This window comes from Nomascus leucogenys, chromosome 14 (assembly GCF_006542625.1).
Source record: "Nomascus leucogenys isolate Asia chromosome 14, Asia_NLE_v1, whole genome shotgun sequence".
In the NCBI taxonomy this organism is placed as follows: domain Eukaryota; kingdom Metazoa; phylum Chordata; class Mammalia; order Primates; family Hylobatidae; genus Nomascus; species Nomascus leucogenys.
In genome coordinates, this window is record NC_044394.1 from 81,366,721 (window position 1) to 81,379,961 (window position 13,241).

General features: G+C 44.6%; 1 protein-coding gene across 1 annotated transcript in view; it reads right to left on the bottom strand.

Moving 5' to 3' along the window:
• The window catches only part of SLC9A4 (solute carrier family 9 member A4), a 58,965-nt gene that overhangs the window by 42,746 nt on the left and 2,978 nt on the right, over positions 1 to 13,241 (bottom strand). Inside the window, exon 2 of the mRNA XM_003274880.3 lies at positions 10,664 to 11,127. Coding sequence (XP_003274928.1) covers positions 10,664 to 11,127 — 464 coding nt within the window. The remainder of the gene's footprint in view (positions 1 to 10,663; positions 11,128 to 13,241) is intronic.

The window sequence follows — 13,241 nt, forward strand, 5'->3', positions numbered from 1 at the left end:
CAAGTTCAGCGAACGGAGGCCAAGCTGGTGAACTGAATAGACGTCAGAACATGTAATGAGGATGAGAGAAAAGTATGTGTATCAATAAATCCTGTTTATTGACCTAGTGCACAGCAATGACATTTCTTTAAGGAATTCTTTTTCAATTTAAAAAGTTTGAAACTCTTCCGAACTTGAAGAAAGATGGAGGATTGCCATAGTTCATAGCTGCAATTATCACCTACTTGCCAATGACTTCCAAACATGCATCTTGTTTAAGCTCTGGCCCAGGATCTAGATTTTCATTTCTATAACTGCTGAACAATTTCTTTCAATTGCCTGTAGGTTTCTAAGACTCAACAATTAAAAACCAACCTAATACTATCATCCACCTCCACCAACACCTGTTCCTCACCCATGGTGCCATCCAAGAACCTGCCTGAGTCTACCACCCCTTAGTCTATGCAAATCCCTCTCCTCCTTCACTCCCCACATCAATTTGAAGCAAATGACTTTAGGACTATCTTTCACCATCTAGTGTCAGTTCACCTGCATGATACAAAAGGTAGTTTAAAAGCCACTTAACTTCAAAACTCTTTTAGCCATAAAAGCAAGCATCAGTTGTAACTGATAGATTTAAACTCACTAAAGACTAGCTCTGTAATTTGCTTTTTCTGAGAGGGAGATTGCTCTGGCTTAGTGGAACAAGCAGTGTCTGACCCTAAGTAATAGCTCAGTAATATTTTTTGATAAATGAATGGATGTATGGACGGAGGATTAGAACTCAGGGGACCTCTGGCTCCACCAGACATGACTGAACTTAATTGTTAACATAAAGGAATTAGATTTCAGGCTGGGCGCGGTGGCTCATGCCTGTAATCCCAGCACTTTGGGAGGCCGAGGTGGGCGGATCACGAGGTCAGGAGATCGAGACCATCCTGATTAACACGGTGAAACCCCGTCTTTACTAAAAATACAAAAAATTAGCTGGGCATGGTGGCGGGCACCTGTAGTCCCAGCTACTCGGGAGGCTGAGGCAGGAGAATGGCATGAACCTGGGAGGCGGAGCTTGCTGTGAGCCGAGATTGCGCCACTGCACTCCAGCCTGGGCGACAGAGTGAGACTCCCTCTCAAAAAAAAAAAAAAGGAATTAGATTTCATGGTCTCTCAGCTCTCTCAGTGGTATTAACCTATTACTCACCAACAACCAAAGCTGATCCTGGGGGGTAAGGAGGAAAGTATGGATTACCCCAGCCTGGAGGCAGGGTCGATGGCTTCCTCCCTCACCCATCGCCTGGATCTAGTGCTCCCATCCAGGCCTGTGTAACAGGTTCTGCTGGATGTCATCCATTTATGCAACCATGGAGGAAGCTATAAGGAAACTATTTGTCAGCCAGCACCTCCCAAACAGCCAACTCATGGGGTTTTACACGTGACACCAGGCATGTTTTTTTTTCCCACTGCAGCCCAACACACCCACAGACCCTTAAGGATGCATGAACGGGTGTTGTTGGGGGTGGGACAGCTGTTGAAAACCACAGGACTAGGAAAGTCCCCAGGCTGTGCTTGAAGCTCTACGCTTTTCTCTCAAGTCAGGAATTTCTATTAATGTGTTATGCAACCTCCTAGGAATTCTCTGTGGCTAGGAAGGGTTCTAATAAAACACAGAACAAGCAGGTCCATGGTTAAAAGGAATAATTTACAAACAAAAAGAAATAAGTCATGTGTTCATAGCTGCGGCTCCTCAAAGGCAGGAGAGGAAGCTTGTTTGCTTTTGCATCCCAGGCACTCAGCAAGGCTGGCAGGAGAGAACTTCTCCCATGCTCTTCTCTGCACTCTTTCTGATTACTCCCTAAAAAGCTAAAGAGACATTGCTTTTCTCCCTGTTTCTCTTCCAAATCCGTGTCCATAGCTGCTCAACCCCACCTCCTGACAAAGAAAAGACAACTTGATAACCAGAGAGGCTTTTTCTTTTTTCTTGTGCCTGTGACCTGAAGTGAGTTCTAATTACTCCTAGGTAGCTCACAGTGTAGTCTAGTTGAAAGCCAATTTGTACAATTCAAACTTCAACCATTCTGTTTATTTAGCCAGAAGAAAATGAGCCAAACAAGTGTTTGATGAATCAAATGGGAGGCATTGCGGTGAAATAATACAGTGCCCGTCCAGCCCTGTCCTGCTTTAGCATGCCTCCCAAGGATTAGCCTACACCCTTCAGGCTGCTCCTTAAAGGGCGAGTCTGCGGCTTAGACTCCACAACTGCAGGAAGTAAAGGGGTTGCCTGTTGTGGAAGGTTAGGAGTCAGATTTGGTGAACCTCTGCCCCCTGCAACACTCTCCTTCATTTACTGAGACCTGCACTGATCTGCTCCTCACTTCTCCCAGGTCCTCCCACCTCCCCAGCCAAGTCCAAGCTCTTCATCACAAGCCATAGTGGTTGCTGTATCTCTCTCTCTCTGTTTCTCTCTCGCTCGGTTTACTTCTCCCTGTGCCTGTGACACAAACACACACACACAGACACACACACCAGCTGTGAGCTGAGAAGTTCACCATGAAAACCTCCAAATATTTTGGCTGAAAGTGCATGTCTGAAGGCAAATGCCTGAATCCTTTGGGACCCATGTCTGGGCTAGGTGGGCACCAGACTCCTGCCCTCCCCAACAGAAGGTCAGAAGCAGCCCCAGGGGAGAGCCTCACAGATAAGGTACTTGCTGAGACTTTGCAGGGTTGTGGAATTCACTCCCCAGGCACCCAAAGCCAACCAATCAAGGCTGCATGGCCCTTTCTGCCTGAAGTTTAGGCATAATCTCCATTTTTATGCCTGACAGACACCTGGCAGATGGTTGTTCTTGTGTGGACCCAACTCTGGCACACAGGAAGGGCAAGGGGACATTTGTGTATCACCTGCCCTGAGCCAGGCATCCAGAGTCTCATTTCACAACATCCTCACAATCACCCTTTGGAGTCAGATTAATCATTCTCATCTTACATATGTGGAAGCTGAGGCACAAAAGGATTGGGTCCCAAGATCATGCAACTTGTAGGCCCATGCCCCCCATACACAGTGAGCTCCCTATATTCTTGGCCAGAGGAAACTGTCTCCTGGTAAAGCTATCTCCTCTTGGCTCCCATCCTTGGAATCAGAATAAAATGGCAGGAAATATAAAGACGACAAGGAAAAGATGCCTACTCTCCCTTCAAGATTCTGTTCAAGTGCACATATAACTCTTCTCTAGGAAAAGCTGAGACTGCAATGTTCAGATAGACAGACACGACGATGTGGCATCATTAGGGTGTCAGGAGAGCTCTGTGGCTCAAACGTACTCATGCAGGTGGACTTGGATGAATAACGCCAAACACAGGGGCTCACTCTGTGCCACGTGCTATTTTAAATGCTTTACGTGTATCAATTCATTTTAACCCTCCATCAACCCCATCTCCATATTACAGAAAGGAAACTGAGGCCCAGAGAAGGTAAGTGATTCACCTGAAGTCACTCAGCTTGCAAGGAGTGGAGTCAGGACCTGCAATGAAGCATATAGCTTCCCATCCATGCTTTTGGCTATGCTTTACTACGTCTTGAATAAGAAGTAATAGAGTAAGGGTCCCTTTTGAGGCAGGAAAATATAAAGCAGGAAGAATCATGAAAGAAAATTTGCCCTCAAATGAATAGGCTGGATACGTGGTTCACCCTCATGTGCCCTGTGGCCAGGACAGTGGGGGTGCAGGACACATGCATGACAAGGTGTGGGGAAGGAGAGATAGGACCCTGGGACTCTTCCCTCTGCCCATGCCTGCCCCTGATTTTATCCCACCCTTAGCGTTTAGGTTCAGGAAGCAACTCTGAAGTTTGGTGGTGACAGTTAATTTGAGGAAAATCACCCCAGTTTGCTCCCTCTTGAGGGCTTGAGGAAAGAGGGCTTCGGTCACTGGAAACAGAGACCTGGGCAGCAGGCCAGCCCCAGGGCCAACACGGCCCCTGCCCACCTCTCCTAGTCCCCACTGCTTACCGCCTCATCATTATTCACTCTTCCCGCTGCATTCGTTCTTCCACTAGAGCCCTTGACTCAGCCCCTCTGCAATGCTCCATTCTAGATGCTGAGTCCTGTGACTGCAGGAGGGAATAGCATGGAGAGAAATTAAGAGAGCCAACAGGCAACTAGCCAGCAAAGTTATGTTGCTACAGGGACAGACAGATGAGAAGAGAAGAGGGCAAAGGAATTCTAGCATGAGGGATCAGGAGATACAGGATCTAATGCTAGCAGCAAGAATCCACAATAAATACAGGGCAAATGGCAAACTGCATGAAAGGTCAATGGTCTTTGATAGAAACTGTTGCCACTGATTGCCTCACCCAAAGGGAATTGCTGGCTGGGCAAAGCAGTGAGTATGACTTTTTACTCTGTCTCTGGGATACTGAGCTGCATAGAATAAACTCTAGTGAATGAATAGATAAATGACTTCTATGATAATCTGTGTCTTTATAACAAAAATGACAGTGAAGAAACTTAGGCACATGGTGATCTGCGAAGTCACCCAAGAGGCCTGAAGGACCGAGAAGTGTCAGGACAGAGATGTGGACCTAGACAGTCTGGGTCCAGGGGGTCTCTGTCCTTAACCACTGTGTACTATCACCACCTCATTAAAGTGCCATGAGGCTTAAATAAGGAAAACAGCATGAAGCACCCATCAAGGTGACTGGCCCAGTGCTCAGAACATTTCGCTCCACTTCCCCTCCCACTATCCTCCTAGAAAGTGTCATCCAGAGCCAGCAAGATGTCACCAGATGAGGGGGCAAGAGTAGGAGGGGAGAGAGGGATGAGGAAAAGGGGAAGTACCAGGTGGCAGTCAAGAGCAGAGACACCCTGGAGTCAGGCTGCTTGGGCTTGGGTTCTAGCCTCAGCCCTGGCCTGTCTGGGCCTTTGACCTCTCTGATGAGGTAGAGGAGATAAGGAGCTGGGGGTGATAGTAAGCTTGGTGGCCTCACTTTGTTGCTTATCTAGCAAGCTGATCCAAGAAAACGAGGGCAGATTATAAATCTAAGAACAATCCGCCCTCCCATCTGTGAGGTGGTGCCATATTTAAAATCAGCTGCTTGTTCAGAATGAGCCAACCACTAAACAGTGTCCTGGAGCTGCTTCAGTACAAAGTCATGGCCCGCATTCATTGAGTGTGTACTCCAGGCTGGGCATTCACTCTGCTAAGAGCTGAATATAAATTTTCCAGTGATCCTATGAGCTGAAGAATGTCATTATCCCAATTTTACAGCAAGAGGAGGCACAACAGGATCAGAATGTTGCCTCGAGCCACACTGTTTTGCAGAACGAACACTGGCTTCACTCACTGGACTTCAGCCCAGTCTGCTCATCGGTAGCAAGTGGGTTCTCTCTTGTCCCTCCCAGTTCCATGAGTGGAAAATTCAAAAGATAAGGAAAAAAGGAAAAAGTTTGGGAGGAGGGAGAGCTGTGCACACCCGTGTCTGCTCTGTCATTGTTCAGGCAGTGTGTCCTTGTGCAGTTTATTTTAACCCCCTTTGCCTTATTGTCTTCATTCATGAAGTAAGGGCCCTCGGTCATGCCTCTTAGTAAAAGCAAAGGATTTAATAAAACACTAATAAATGCAAAAGTGACATAGTAGATGCACCTGTCTTCCTGCTGTGATTTTGGCCATGAGATTTAATTAGGGATATTGTTTATGCAATTTTAGAAACGTTCTTTTTTTAAAATAAAAAATTGTATATATTTAAGCTGTACAACATGATGTTAATATATATGCTAATATGTTAATATATAAATATATATTAGATATTTTTCTGTATATTATATATGCATATATATGTGTATGTGTGTGTATATCGTGTGTATTATATATATGTATATAGGTATGCTGTACATGGTGAGATAGTTACTAAGGTCAAGCTAATTCTTGTATCCATCTTCTCACGTTATAACCATTTGTGTATGGTGGTGGGTGAGGATGCTAAAGCTATCTGGGTTTTGTCTCCCTCCTTTTGCCTACCATTAAGCGTATGTGTGTTCTGGTGATTAGTGTCATAACCTAAAATATTCAGCAAGATGGAGAAAAAAGTGGGACAAGAGATCTGGAGAATGAGATTCATCAATATTTCGACTGTTGGGAGCAACCTCTTCTCTTTGGTGGGAAGGCAACTCTTTCGTGGATGAAGATCTGCAGCGTTGTCACATGTAACCCACAATCACAGGCCACCTTCTGAATGACTCAGCCTCCTTGCCAAAAAGGCATGCTTGTGACTGCTTCCCCCAAGAAGGCTTCTTCCTCAATGAAAGGGTGAGGTCAAGGCCCTTAGCTCAAAATACAACTGAACAGCAGCAAGTACCCGTTCCTTTTCAGCTGTGTTCTAAATATGGCCCTGGGGCTTCTCTGGTTTCACTTAGGGACCCAGCAGTGCCAGTGCACACTTAATACTCACTGTGCTGTGGGTGACCACAGAGTGGCCCAAGATTGACGTGTGGACAACTCCACGGAGCCAACGCAACAGCAGCTCTGCCCAGCAGAGGTCACAACAGTGTCCTCAGCAGATACTCCGGTCGCTTGAAAATTATAATTTTATCCTGAAATGATCATTCTTATAAATGTCTCCCCCAAGCAATTAAACTTTGGGGAAGTCAAACACATGTTGCTAACAAAGAAACCCCAACCAGAAGCCAAGCCGGAGTTGGCTCTCCATGTGAAATCTAGAGACAACTCAGGAGGAAGTCAGATTCTCAAGCTCGAGGAAGGAGTCAAATGCTTTCCTTGGTAATTGATAAAGACTCTTCCTTGGCAATAACTTTTGCAGATTATATCTGAGTTTTTGATGAATAAAGAATATGCTGTGAAAATTAAAGAGATGGTATTTATCTAGTAGTATCTTGACCTCTGTAATAATTTATGAAGGAGAGGTTGAATAATTACTTCAGAATGGACTTCCAAGGGGTGTCCCTGGTCTTGTCACAGATGAACACCCTCCGGGACATTGTCAGTAGTGTGGGTAAGAGTAACCAAATAACCTCCAAAAAACTTGGATCTGAGTGAAAGAAGGTTATCTCTGGGAGATGAACTAGGAAATGGACATATCATGGGTCAGGGGAGCTACCTTAAGAGATGGAATAGATTCCCAGACAAGGACACTTACTCATTTGTAACAAAACTGAAAGTATGACAGTATTTATAGAAGGAATGGGCTGGGGAAAGGGGATCTCAGAGACGAATCCAGTGTGGTCTGGGGAGATGGATATGGTCCTTGTTCTAGGTGTATCATCACTTTATATCAACATATATCAGCTTCTCTCAACCTAAAGGCAGTAAATCCATAGTTCTCAAACTTCAGCAGTAATCTGAGGTTTTAATAACACAGGTTTCTAGGCTCAACTCCCAGACAGTCTGGGTCAGAGGGTGTGAAATGGGACTGGACATCTGAAGACTCATCAGTCCTACCAGTGTGATGCTGAAACACATGGCCTGAGGACCAGACACTGAGAAATGAAATCTCTGAATCCTATGACAGTCTGGAGTCCAGGCTCCCCGGGCAGCTTCCTGACAATGTGGCTTTTTGTGAAGCTTGTCCGCAAGGGTAGAATGCACCAGCCTGATGATTCTAGTGCCTTGCCTCAAAAGTTAGGGATTCTCGTTATGAGCAAGTGATTTGCCATCTGGCTTCATGTATGGGCCTCCTGCACTTAGGAAATCCATAGGTATAGCTCAGATTATTTATCAAAGGGGACTTTACCTCTCTGTACTATTTTTGCATAAAGTTTTTTTTAAAAAAAAGATCTTGCTTGCCAAATGAATTAGTAAATTGTAAATGGGAAAAAAATTAAAAACAGAATGTTTGCATGTCTTTTGGTTAGACACAATCTCTGGAAGCAAAATATTAAACCCAGGAGCAAAAAAGAGTCATTAGTAGGTTTCACTATATAAAAGCTTAGAACTTCTATAGGGTAAAAGATACCATAATCTAAAAAAATTTAAATAATAGAATGGAAGAAAATATTTGGTCTTTATGGGACATTGAAAAGTTTAAAGGTAAGGTAATTTAATGAATTTCTATAAATCTTTTTTTAAGCAAGTGGTCCCAAAGAAAAATGAGCAAGATGCAACATTTGCATATAAAAATTGGGATATGACATACTTATACTAAAAAAAAGTATTCACTGTTCACCTGAAATTTAAATTTAACTTGGTGTCCTGTATTTTTTTAAGTTTGTCAACCCTGAAAGGACATGAGCTTTCAATGTACAGCATGTGACGGAGTCATGATTTGCAGGTGCTGAAAAGTTGCTTAATATTATCATGCAAATTAAAACAAACATGAGAAATCCTTTTTGCTCATGACGTTAGAAAACATTAAGGAAACAATGTCCCTTGTCAAAGATATAAGAAAATATGGGTGCAATACACTGTCTAAGGAAGTATAAGCTGATAAAGGCTTTCTGGAAAATCTTGACAGCTGTGGTCCAGGGCCTGGAATTAAGGTTTGATATCATGTACTGCCTCGATATTTGGCAAAATTATCAGGGCCTCAGCTGGTCTACATGCAAGTTTCCCTCCCTACTCCGATCCCTGGATAAGGTGCCCCCAGCCAAACCACCCTCCTTATCAAGGGTAGCAGGCACAGTTCCTGCTTCTTCCTGAGTAGAAGGTCTTAGGTCCCTGCCAACCTGCAAAATTATTCCAACAACTCGATCACCTCCTCCTGTGAGAACCAGGGAGCACCTCACCCTCTTGTTACTACAAAGCCTGCCTCCCACAGCTCCTGGTTGTTCATTCTGTTCCCAAGTGCAGCCTCTGTGTGGCCCTGCAAGGCATGTGGCATCCTCCTCCCCTTGGCGGTAAGTACAGGTGACTGATAAACTGTTGTCAGTCTCATCTGCCCAGTGTTGGGTGTCATGTGTTTGGCCATCTATAACCTTAGAGTAAGAATCTCTTATTTACCAAGGAGGCAGATAGGACTGACTAAAACAGCAGCACATTTTAAATTGTTAAATGTACATACTGTTTAAACTGGAAATTTCACTTCTAAGAAAATACCGTATAAAACACGAATGCAAAGAGAGAGGCATGCAGAAAAAAGAATATTCAATATGCATTTCAACACTGCTTGTAAGAATGAAATATTGGAAACAACCCAAATGACCCATTCATCAGGAAACTGTTAGATAAGTTACTGTAACTGAATCTATGAAATACTACACAATAGCTGAAAAGACATAGAAAGAGGGCCAGACACGGTTGCAGTGAGCCGAGGTTGCATCACTGCACTCCAGCCTGGGCAACGAGAGTGAAACTCCACCTCAAAAAAAAAAGAAAAAAAAAAACAAGACACGGAAAGACTTGTTATATCTAAGCAATACATAAAATCCACCCACTTTATATTAAAAAGTACAGATCACACACACATAGATGATAAAAGATTTGCAAAAATGTTTTATATGCATATAACAAAGACAGGAGGGAAAAGAGCAAGCTGATAAAAGTGGTTCCCTCTTGCATAGAGGAGGAGGTGAGGGCAAGCAGAAGCTTTTGTGTTTCATGCTGTATAGTTTTGTACTGTCTGATTCTTACAGTGAAAATGTATTCTAGTATTACTTATGTGCTGTGATCGAAATTTAAAAGTAAGAGGCCAGGCATGATGGCTCACGCCTGTAATCCCAGCACTTTGGGAGGCCAAGGCGGGCGGATCACGAGGTCAGGAGATCGAGACCACGGTGAAACCCCGGCTCTACTAAAAACACAAAAAATTAGCCGGGCATGGTGGCGGGCGCCTGTAGTCCCAGCTACTCGGAGAGGCTGAGGCAGGAGAATGGCGTGAACCTGGGAGGCGGAGCTTGCAGTGAGCCGAGATCGCGCCACTGCACTCCAGCCTGGGCGACAGAGCGAGACTCCGTCTCAAAAAAAATAAATAAATAAAATAAGAAAAGTATATAAAAGTATGTATAAAAGTCTTCTTGTCTAACAACTGCTGAAGGTTTGTAGTAATTAATGAAACTGAGCAACGGGACTGGCTAGTTCTCAATATTCCAGCACCCCCAGCCCACAGACATCCCCTGAGCCTTAATGCTGGGTGTTGCTCAAGCCTGTACGTCCTTCTCAGTTCCCCACCAGAAAGACTCATAAGCAAAAACGCCTCATTCACCTTTTTCCATATAAGTCCTGCAACTGAGTGATACAAAAACAAACACATTTTCACAAATCTGTTGTCATCTCTTCCCTGACCCTTATCTTTTATTTAACCTAATCTAATGTGATATGTTAAAAACAAAACAAAAATGCATATAAAGGGAATGAGAGTGAGGTCCGATGATGGAGAGAAAATAAAAACATCAGTTTCTGCTTTAGCTGTCGTGAAACCCCAGAAGGGCCATTAGCAACGTTTCTGTTTGCTAAGTGAAAAAGTACATTTAACTCAAGAATGATACGTGCTCTCTCCTTTTCCACTCTTTAAAGAAACTAGTTGGTTTGTGAATGACAAGCAGTGTGAGTGAACCGTTATGTAGGCAATGCAGATCCCAAGGAAATTCACCAGAACTCGGACCACACCGCATGGGCTGAAGCTCATCCCTGTCTTGCTGCCCTGAGCCACACTGGAGCCCTCTCCAAAGCCTCCGGTCCCCAGCCCCACCCCGAACCCTCATCTCCCCCGGCAGCCGGGCGGGCACATGGCATCTCACCACAGTAATGCCATCATTGAGCAGGGCCTCCCCAAAGATCATCATGTAGAGCTGCTCGTTCACACGTGCTTCCTCAAACACGGCCAGCACGGCCACGGGGTCCACGGCGGAGATCAGGCTGCCGAACAGCAGGTTCTGCAGCAGGTTGACGTCTTCCAGGCCAAAGGCCTTCACCTGGCAGATGAAGTAGAGGGAGAGGCCAATGCCCAAGGCGTTGATCAGGGCCCCCAGTACTGCCCACCACAGGATGGAGCCGATGTTCTCAAAGAAGGGCCGGGTGGGCATGAAGTAGCCGCCCTCCAGAACGATGGGCGGCAGGAGATACAGGAAGTAGATGCTGGAGTCCATAACCGGAGGCGATTTGTGGTCGGTGCCGAAGATGATGCCGCCCACCAGCGCCCCCACCAGGATGAGGAGGCAGCTTTCTGGCATGAGGCCCGGCAGCCTGTGGTAGAGGTGGAAGCCTGCGGAACAGCGGAGAGCACAGTTAGGTGTTTGCAAACGAAACGGTCTGGGTGTATCTGAGGTCTTTTAAAGTCAAGCAGACAGGACCATATACAAGCTGGCTGGCATCTCAGCCTCAGCGTCCCATCTGTAGCAGGAACTGGTAGTGTCATGAGGGTCGCCAATAAGATCAGTAGGTAACATGCCCAGTTCAGTGCAGGTCACAGAATCATTCTCAGCCAGCTGCCCCCTCTCCCATCCTCATTCCTGCTTTCCCATCTTACAGGGACCTGCGAGGGTGCATGAGGGAAAAAGAGAAACGAGGGTGAAACTTTTGCACTCATGCAAGCCCAGCTTTCAAGCTCATGCAGAATCTATCATAGTCACCAAAACCTCAGCTTGTTCCAAACTTATCTGACCTCATTTCCCTCTTCGCCAAACACATACACAAAAATTAAAAGTCCTTTATTTTGTCTCCTGTGTTTAACCAATGACATTGCTATCTGGTCAGCCACTGAAGAGGGAAATCAGGTCGCATTCTCATGAGTGACCCTTCATGCAATCCGCTCTGTATTTATTTCTTATGTCATGACTTTCATTTGCTACACCTAAAATCTATCCCCTCCTCTCCATTTCTTTGGCCACTGCCTTTATTTAGGATCTCCCCATTTCTCATCCTAATGATTGCATTGTCTTCTTTACCTCCAATCTCACCACACTCTACTGCCAGATGATTTTTCTACACCATGGGTCTCTGATTGTCTCAATTCCCACCTAAGATTCTGAAGGCACGCAAAGCAACTTCTGGATTGTAAACCAAGGGTGTTAGTTGTGCAAAGACTATGTTAAGTACCGCCAGGTGGAAGACCAAAGAGGTAGACAACTGCAATTCTCACTATTGATAAAGTTTTAGAAACAAGACATGAACAAATAAGATGACATGTAAGTATATAATGAAGGGTATATTGAATGTATCAACAAACATGGTGAGAGATCAGAGCTCAGCAGATCACCACGGGGCTCTCTCCAAGTCTGTCTCCCATACACTCTGCACTATCTTTACATAGCCTGCATTCAGCCAAAAGGCCTTGTCACTCTGCAGGCCTCTTTCTTGTCTTCTCATTCTGTTGTCACTGCTTGGATTGTCCTTTTCCTTGGTCCCTTTAAGTCCTGCTCATCCTTTGAGGCTTAGCTTTCCCTAGCTTCTTCCTGAGTTCATATCTCCCTCTGAATTATATTAATAAAACATTTTATCTGACTCTGTCTAGTAACAATAATCCCTGTCTACTATTTTTTGTGCATGATTCATGTCTCCTACTAATGTGGAAACTCCCCAGACTAGGGCAGAATGATTTACATCTTCATATCTCCCCAAATGCTTAGCACAGTATCTTGTCCACAACAGCTGGCCTATTTGCTGAAAGCATCTGTAAGTGTATAAATGAATGAATAAACAGTTAAATGTTTATCAGAGAAGTTTTTTCATGAGAAGAAATTCAACAAGTTGTTGGAGAATGATGAGGATTTTCATATTTGGGTAACAGAATGGGAGAGATTTTAGGTGGGGAGGACATCAAGACTGAAAGAAGAGAGGAGGAAATGGCCTAGCCAGCTATCTTTGACATTCATTGAGGGGATTTACCTGGCTGGAGCAACCTTTGAATTGGGAAAAGTGTCAGGAGAAGACTTGGAAAATGATTTTGAAACAAATAATGGAAGACCTTGAATTCAAACCTAAGGAAGGCGGTGGACTTCCAGCCACAGGTCATGGGGAGCCAGCAAATGTCTCCTTGGGAACTATTAGATTCACCCATTCAAAGATGATATGAACTTCCCTGACCATGGCTTTGCACTTCTCCATTCACTATAAGCAAGCAAGTAAACACAACAGGGTATAATTATCACCAAGGAATATCATGCCCACTTTCATTTGGCTTCAGGGTCAGTGTAAGCACCTCTTCTGGAGGAATGAACTCATCGTTTTCTAATCACTGCTTATTTCTGCATTTCCTCTTCCTCCTTTTTATTTTACTTCTTTCTTCTTCTCCTCCTACTTCTCCTCCTCCTTCATCTTCTCTTTGTCCAGCTCCTGCTGCTCCTTCTTACTCTCTTCCTTCTTCTCCTTCTTTTTTCC